The sequence below is a fragment of the Cajanus cajan genome, chromosome 10 (genome assembly GCF_000230855.2).
Source record: "Cajanus cajan strain Asha chromosome 10, NIPB_CcT2T_4, whole genome shotgun sequence".
Classification (NCBI taxonomy): Eukaryota; Viridiplantae; Streptophyta; class Magnoliopsida; order Fabales; family Fabaceae; genus Cajanus; species Cajanus cajan.
In genome coordinates, this window is record NC_138526.1 from 50,092,315 (window position 1) to 50,101,133 (window position 8,819).

The 8,819-nt window shown below is 33.6% G+C and overlaps 1 protein-coding gene across 3 annotated transcripts; it reads left to right on the forward strand.

Annotated features, from left to right (window-relative positions):
- Positions 1-386: 386 nt before the first annotated feature.
- Positions 387-6,902, forward strand: LOC109805619 (DNA double-strand break repair protein). Of its 3 annotated transcripts, XR_002240327.3 has the most exons (6): positions 387-543; positions 760-1,319; positions 1,436-1,581; positions 2,389-2,468; positions 2,553-2,797; positions 5,928-6,902. XR_002240327.3 is itself a non-coding variant. In XM_020367780.3 (5 exons), exons 2-5 carry the CDS (start codon positions 778-780, stop codon positions 2,634-2,636), a joined length of 852 nt encoding a protein of 283 aa, XP_020223369.1. In that variant the 5' UTR covers positions 387-543; positions 760-777; the 3' UTR covers positions 2,637-2,888. The 3 variants fall into 3 exon arrangements, 2 of the variants coding, with proteins under 2 accessions (XP_020223369.1, XP_082921280.1); XM_020367780.3 differs by lacking the exon at positions 5,928-6,902 and having other exon boundaries at positions 2,553-2,888; XM_083065154.1 differs by lacking the exon at positions 5,928-6,902 and having other exon boundaries at positions 468-606; positions 2,553-2,888.
- The last annotated feature ends 1,917 nt before the right edge of the window (positions 6,903-8,819 follow it).

The window sequence follows — 8,819 nt, forward strand, 5'->3', positions numbered from 1 at the left end:
TAATTTTTATAAAGTTGAATCTATTGTTATAAGTTTTGTGTCTCAAATCAGTTAAAATTAATTATAATTATATCATAAAATTAAAAAGTATTATTATTTTAAAAGAATTAAATATTTAAATATAAAAGATAAAAGATTAAAATAGATATTTTAATAGATAAATATTAAGATAGATCTAAAAAAATAAGATAAAGGATAAAAATTATAATTTAATTTAAAAATAAATAAATAAAAAATAAGATAGGAGTTGATAAAGAGAGAGAAAAGAAGAATGTATTGTATAACACAGTTTTAAAATTAGAAAAAAGCAAGTGTAATTTAGTCATAACTTGATAGACAGAGTGTATTACAGTCAAACAAAAGGAATATATTAATTGTTAATTATTTATACAAAAGAAAAAGAATATATAAATTGGTGATGTGAGACGCAGTAAAAGCCTAGAATACGATTATTCATTGTGAATTGTGAATTGTGATTGTAGCGTGCTCGCGTTTTTTGTTCCATCATCGGAGAAGATCTTTTTCCGCTTTTCGTTTCACAAGGTTCTTTTTCTCTCTATCATCGATTTCAGTTTCCTTCTCTTCTGAACCATCTATTCACTTCACGTATGTATCTACCCATGAATTTTTAATGTTCGTTTCGCCTTTTTCTGCATGCAATTGTGATTGTGATTGTAATTGTAATTGTCAGAAAATCAACATGTTTGTAATTGGTATTGCAGTTGTAATTGTAATTGTAATTGTATCTTCTGCGTTTAGGCTTTTAGGTCACTTGAAATGGCGTCAAGGCACCGTGTACACAGAGAACCCTTGAATGCTCGAAGGGGCTACCCTCAGGAAGGGCCCTATTCCCGCGTGCCTCCGATGCCGCGCGCGCCGCCGCCGATGCCTCCTCACCCGGCTGTGTTGGAAGAGGAACTTGAATTCCAGCATGCCGAGATGCGGAGGCTGGTGGCAGACAACCGGAGGTTGATTGATGACCGAATGGCGCTGCAGCGAGAACTTGCCGCCGCGAAGGAGGAGCTTCATCGCATGAATCTCGCCATTGGCGACATCCGCGCCGAGCATGAGGCGCATTCCAGGGAGCTTGTTGAGAAAGGCTTGAAGATGGAGGCTGACCTTAGGGCAAATGAGCCCTTAAAGGGTGAAGTTATGCAACTGCGAGCTGAAGTTCAGAAGCTCAACAGTCTCAAACAAGAGCTGACAGGGAAGGTTCAGACGCTTACTCAGGATGTTTCAAGGTTGCAAGCAGATAATCAACAAATTCCAATGATGAGGGCTGAGATTGATGGCCTGCACCAAGAGCTAATGCGTGCCAGGTGTGTGTGGCTCCATAGCTGACAGGGTTTCCATTTTCTATTGTGAAGCCCTTTTGTGATGGGTATTACCACATTTGTACGCTTGAACTGATGATGATTTCATTTTTGCTTTCTAGAACCATGGTCGATTATGAAAAGAAGGCAAACATAGAGTTCATGGAACAGAGGCAGTCAATGGAGAAAAATTTGGTTTCCATGGCCCGGGAAGTTGAGAAATTACGTGCTGAGCTTGCTAGTGCTGATGGCAGACACTGGAGTGCTGGTATGACTTGTTTGTTATGTTGTCCTTTTACAGAATTTATTGTCCTTCAATATATATTAAATAACTCCTTGTGTATTTATTAGCAATTCAGGCTGTAGTCATTCAATTAAAAGACCTGAAAAGAGCCATATCCTCGATTCTTTTAAACCCTAAATAATTATTGTGAAAGCATGGAAATCCATTGTGCAGTGTTTTTCTGTCACAACTGTTGTAGCCGAAATAGCAGATGTAATTGTGGCAAATAGTGCAATACAGCAGCACAATCCCAATGGGAATTGAAAAATCCAAAGTTGATTTTGGGGATAAAAATAAGACTTTACCCCCTTTTCGGACCTTAAGTGAAAGCTAGGGCTTTTACACTTTTCCCACTTTGTTTTGCCCACCCACTATTGTCAGAGAGCTTCACTTCTCTTCCATTTTCCAGCGGTTGAAACCCTGTTTCTGGCCACATTTTTTGACACCGTGGTTCTGTTTCCAAGCCTTCTCTATTACAGTTGTTATTTACTTTTATATTTTGCTCAAGACCTATGACTTTTTATTGTTAATTATAAATATATGTTGAATTTTGTGGGGTGTTAATTTTTTATCATTTATATGTATATATTGTAATATATATATATATGTGTGTGTGTGTGTGTGTGATTGATAACTATGATTCACCAATCTTGGAGTATCTATGCATCATGGCCTGAAAGCTGAAGTCATTAATCATTATTAAAAGCCAGTTTGACCCATATAGTTCCATTATACAGAGACATTATTCTTGTTCTTTAGTCCATTTTTTTCATGTTTTCTTTATTTATGAAGGTGGGCCTTATGGAACAAAGTTTGGTAACCCGGAGGGGGGTTTTCCAACTCCATATGCAGATGCATATGGTGTTCACTTGGTATGTGCTTTCCTTACTTTGCATATTTTAGATTTAGCACTCAATTTTCTAGGTAATATTTACTTTTCATGTGCTGCTGTTTAGGGTGCTGCAGATAAAGGTCCTCTGTATGGAGCAGGTGCTGCTTCAAGAAAGGGACATGAGAAACCTCGCATGAGTCGTCGTTGAAATTCAAATGATGGATGTTGGTGATGAAGAAAGGCTTGCCATCACTTTGCCTTTTCTGTTAACAGAATAGCTGGGATTGAGTTTGATGTTCTGTGTATGCATGCGACACCAATGGTCATTTTATCTGGAACTCTGGATATATTTTATCCTAAACTGCATATGTAGGTTTTAGTGTTGCTTTGGTTTTTCTTATAGAAAACATTGCTGCAGTATCTCTGTTTAAATTTTAGTATAATGGATTTCTTCACTTTATCTGTCTTCCCTTGATATATATTTCATGTTTTAATTATATATGTTTTTGGTTGGTTATAGTTACAAGTCTTTTTTCTGGGTAAAAATGTTTTATGTTGATCATGAGCGGGAATGCAACATTGTAAGGTTGAGGTTTTGTGATTCCCATGTGCTGAATCATGTGGCCTGGAGTTAAATTTATGATGGGTTTGTCTGGCTAGCATTAGTAGAAGACTATTGGTATTTTGTTTCAACTTTCAACTATTGTTTCCTATTCTCCTTGTTGAAATCCTGGCAGTATGTTCATCAAGTGGCGGTGTTGAATTCATTTTATGTCAAGGATTATGGATGTGGGTTTTGGAATTAATTTAGTGGATAATTATTATTTTGTCAGAGGAGTGACTACATTAGTGGAAGTTGGAGCATAATTTATATTAGGTTATATTTTCTGGTATACTCAAGTGAACAAAATGAGAATTTTTTTTTTCTGCGATTAGAGTATGTTATTGTCAGGATAGAATGATAGATTTAAGTTTGTAACTATTTGAAAGATTGGATAAACCTTGTCCAAAATTGCTGGAGATGTTGGTGGCATGGAGGATTTCATTTGGCTGTAGCCATTGTACTTCTGTAGCTGGTAAAGAGGCATCGTGCTCAAATTATTGGGAGTATACATTTGGGAATGTCTTATGTTGCGAATAACCTATGGGGTCATTAGGGTGTGTATAGGATGCCCTTTTCTTGAAGTTGAAGTTGCAAGCTCTCAGTGACGAGTCTACTTTATTTGTTTCATTGGCCAGAAAAGATTCTTGTGTTGAAGGTGGATGTACTCACTTTTGGAATTGATATATGTACCTGCACAAAATATTAAGCTTGGGAGTATTCAAGCATTTTTCGCTCCTTATATTCTCTGCCAAGCTTCTGGTTATAGCTACTTCCTTTTGCTGGCATGGAGAGTGACTGGTGAAATGTGTTGCTTTTGTCATAAAATGGCATTATTGATGACACATACATTGTAGGCTGTGACAATGTGCAGGCACATGTGTTTTCCTCTTTAGATAATCTGGCATTCTGTTGTTTGTTGACTAAGGAAAACCACTAATGCAATGGATGTCGATGAAGTGGATACATATTTAAATGTATGTTGCACTTAGGTCTAGTCTTGCTCTAAAGTTTGACATAACCCTCCTCCTTTACAGGGAACTGGCACCAGCTATGGGATCTAGTAGGATAAGACTTTTCTCATTGTTGTTCAGTTAGACCTTGGGTGCTTTAAGATAGTAAATACCATATGGAGATTGGTATCAATTACAAAGTATTATCATCATACATGAGAAGCTGGCTTCACGGAAGTGTTACATTAGCTCAGCAAGATAGTGGTGCTATAGGTCTTTTATTGCTCTTGCAAACTATTTATTTGAAGTGGACCAGAGTTTGGCTGATTTAAATGTAGGATGAGATGTTAGAGTTAGCTTACAAACCAGCCTAGCTCTAGGATTTCAGCGGGATGTTATCCATTGTATACCATTTTTGATATTGAAAATTTGAAAGAGGAAAAAAACTGGTAGTGTTGTCTCTCGTACCTTCACAAATTTTCTCATTCTTTATACTGGTTGAGGAGCTGAAATCTCAATGGTCAAGGTCCTCCATGATTTTCAAGATTCTTGTATGTTGCTAGATTCACCATGGAATATCAGAAGAGAAGGTTTCAAGCCTGCTGTATGTGTGAAGGCCAGCTGTTGATCAGAAAGCTCATAGGCAAGTATTCTGCTTCTCTTTATCGGTCTGAATGATGTAACAAATGTAGAACTTGCTATTTGTTACCCTGCTGCTTACAATCATGTAAGGTTTAGTATGCTGCTTAATATGAAACTTAATTGTTGCCAAGGTTATCCATGGTGGATGGCGGAAGGCCGTATTCTGCCACATAAAACACACCATTGCGGCCTATGGCGCTGCCCTAGCAGGCTTCCCTTCACAAATTCCTATGACAGCGGCGTCAAAAAACGCCATGTTATAGCATTATGGCAGTGCTATAATGGTTTTTTAACATTTGTTGCACACCAGAATTAGGGTATAGTAGGGTTGGAATTAGATCATCTTTAGATTTTGTTTGTAGTGATGTCATCTAACCAGAAGTTTTAGTGTAATGATCAGGAATTTAAATCTTAATTTGATGTTAGTGTAGTGATTTAATATATTGCTAGCTGTCAATGTATCCTATTTAAAATATTAAGAACTATGATCTTCTATATAGGTTCAAATACTTAGTTACTTGGAGCAGTCTGAAGTTGCAGGGTGGAAAATTTTCTATGTTCAATGTTCCTATAGGTCTGATTGTTGTTAGGCTTCTAATATGAGCAAAGGAACAGTAAACAATCATTGCTGGACCACCCAGTTAATTCTGATGTTTAATGGCTAAAGTTCAGCGTTTATCTCTAGTGGTGGGTTGAGTATACTGGTTGTTATTGCTACTCTTATCTGAGGTATTTATGTGTAGCAGAATTTTGGAGACTACTAAGTTGAAGGGCAATAAGCTGTGGCTAGTTTATTCAGGTTATATATTAGTTATTTTTGCTGACTTGGACATGAATTTTACGACTTGGAATCTGCAGTCTCTGGAATAAGTTTGACTGAGTATTAAGGGGACATGATGAACAGTCAGCTTCCTTAGTGATACAAGGGTCTTTGGGTTACCTATAATGTCGATATAGTTTCCACCTAGATCCAAAAACACCTGCATTCATTTCTTAGCTAGTGCTAGCAATTGACCTCATGAATCTTGAGGTTACTGGTATGCTTTATCTGGGCGAGATGGATGCTAGCAGTCTTGTGGCTTACTTATTTAGTTCTTATCAGTTTTGTTTGCTTATCATTTATAATGATTATTTTGTTTTGTTCTGATACTGCTAACTCTGTAATATATCATGAGCAATATATTTTCTTTCACTTGTCTTTTATTATGCTTTCTCATGTATTTCCCCCCTGCTGAACTTTGTATACATATTGAAGTATCTTGCCATTTATTATGTCCTAATCTTATATTTATTGTGGTTGCAGATGAAAAGCTGGGAATCTTGTTTGGGGCTGAGAAGTAACGAAAAACCCCATATATTTATTTTGAAGAACACCAGTAGGATCTTTATTATTTCAAAATGCAAAATCTGTGGAAGCTTCGAGGGGACTGAAAAACCATTGGTCACTGGTGGATGGATGTATTTTACCTGGCCGTGATGGACTTAGAGAGGTATTAGCATGCCTTTGTTGTGTCGGATCATATTGTTGTGAGATTGGAAATGAAAGCTTTAGTGGTAAGCATGGATTGTTTCAAACTTACAATTGTTAGTTTGCTAGATGGAGCCTGAGTCCTTGCTTCAGATTTTGCTTACCATGTCTGAGGGATGCCTCAGCCTCAGTATCTATCTTGAGGTACGTTCAGTACAGGCCCCAAATTCAGATTGATTCTAAGAATCCACTACCTTTTGTTTCAAGGCTGGTCAGGAATATTGAGCCTCTTTCGTACACTTTTTTGTTGTTCCCTATTAGATTTGGCATTGAAAGTTAGCCACGTTTGCAATGTGCAGAATAATATCGATGAAAACCCAACACATTGCAGACAAATTGGGATCATCATATTTTGTTGTGTTATCCTCATGCTTGGACAGCTTTACCTTCTCATATTGGTTATGATCAAAGCTGCGCAACTAGAGTTGAGAGGCTATTTATGAGGATGGTTTGGCTGGGCTTGGCCATGGTTATGATCCTGGTCCTGGTTTCCAATTTTTGACCCATCTATTTCAGTTTTCTGTTGCCTTAATGGTTGATTATAGTGCAGTTGCTTTTGATCGTGTGATTGTGGTTTAGTTGTCGTTGAACTAGATACCCGTTACTTATTAGGGTTTTATTATTTTTAGTTCAATTATCTATTTGGTCTTGCAAAGTAGCATGATTTTCCCGTTTGGTACCTAATTTAGTCGATGTAAATTCCTTTTTCCATTCCAATGCATTCATGTGCTAATCGTTCAGTAGTTTGTATATTGTTTTTGCATTCTTTTTAGTCCTAAATGTTAACAATTTTTTCTGTTAGTTATTTTGAATATCACATGTTTTCGACTTGGTCTTTCATTTTTTTAAAGTTGGCCTTTATAACAGACATTTTATTTATTTATTTTTTATAGAAGACTAGGACCTGTTTGGAATATAGTATAATTGTTACGGCAACTGCTAAAAGATCACAATACAACCTATAGATCCACAAAATATAGAAGTTAATTTGTAGAAATATAAATTAATTTAATTTATTTTATACACTTTAAAGTTTTTATTGTGAAGCTTATTTTTTGATTCTAGTAAAGGCCAATATTTTATTAATGCAGAACAGAACCAAGGCACAATGAGTGCATTAAGTTTTGGAATAGTATGGTATGTTTTGATATTTTTTTATAAGCATTTATAGAAGAAAATAATAAAAATATGAAATAAGCTTTTTCAAAAATTAAAATTAGCTTATGCACAATTTAATTTATAAAATTTCTTATATTAGTTTCTGTCATATTTTTTAATTTATATTTAAGGGGGGTTTAAAGGACTTTTTTAGTTAAAAAAAATCCTGCGGATTTTAAAAGACTTTGCAGGATTTTCATGACTTTTAAGATTTTGCAAGATTCTACAAGACTTAAAATCATGATTTTAATGGATTCTGCAAGACTTTTAAATTAGGATTTTAATGGATTCTGTGAGATTTTGTGGAGTTTTGACATTTGATAAGATTTAAAAAAAATTATACATTCAAATTTAAAGAGTCAAAGATAAAAATAATAAATAAAAAAAATAATGTCTAGATAAATAATAATAATAATTCTCTATAATATTCTATCCTCTTTTTATAGCATCCACTATCAATTGTAACAATTCATCGGAATCATCCTTAATCCAAGCTTCATAGTTTTCTTTCTCTTTTCATTTTTCTTTATTATTTTCTTGTGAATCTCCTATTTGAATTACTAAAACAATATATGTTAAAAAATAGTTATATAAATAATTACGGATAATAGACAAAATCAATAAAATTATATTATTATTTTTAGAAGCACACCATCATACAAGATCGAATATATTTTTGCTATCCAAATGGATCAAATACCTCAGTTATTATAAAAAAAATGTAAAAACGAAAATATAGAAACATAAGATAATTTTTTATATAAAAAAATTAGTATATTCGATACTGAAAAAATATTTAGATATATAATTTTTTTTTATATAAACAGAAGTATTTAGATATAGAGAATATATATATATATATATATATATATATATATATGATAATTTTTAACGATATTTATAAATATAAATTATTCTAACAAATATTTTAACAATATTTTCTTTTTTAAAAAATAAGTTAATGAAGGCATAAATCCTAAACCCTAAAAAATTAGATATTGCAATGTCTTATGTTAATTTTCTTTTTTTAAAATATAAAAAATCTTAATTTCATAATATAAAAATAAAAAAGAAAAATTCATAGTAAAAAAAATAAAATAATTGTTGAGTCATAAAAGGAGGAGGGATAAGAGTAACAAATTCAAGGGAAAGAGAGAATTCGCAATTTTTATGCTAAGAGGGTTCTTCCCCCTACTAAGATCCATTTTTATCTCATTCTACTCACAAAAACCTTAACAAATTCATCTTTTATATATATATATATATATATATATATATATATATATTGTTGAGATTATGATATCAATTTCATCTTTCACCTTTTTCTTTTCTTAACGTGTGTCATAAAAAAAATTACCACTTAAAAGTTAAAATTTCAAGTATTTTTTTGTGTTATATAAAGGAACAAATTCAACTACATAGAATAAAATAAAGTAAGTCAATTAAAGAGAACGAACAGAAAAATAAAACAAGTCAATGACACTATCATTTACATATTAGAGTTTCACA

Excerpts from the sequence above, each read along its gene's own strand:
- LOC109805619 (XM_020367780.3), top strand. The coding sequence starts at position 778 with ATGGCGTCAAGGCACCGTGTACACAGAGAACCCTTGAATGCTCGAAGG. Across the intron at positions 1,320-1,435 it reads CAAGAGCTAATGCGTGCCAG|AACCATGGTCGATTATGAAA; the intron begins GTGTGTGTGGCT and ends TTTGCTTTCTAG. Across the intron at positions 1,582-2,388 it reads TGGCAGACACTGGAGTGCTG|GTGGGCCTTATGGAACAAAG; the intron begins GTATGACTTGTT and ends TTATTTATGAAG.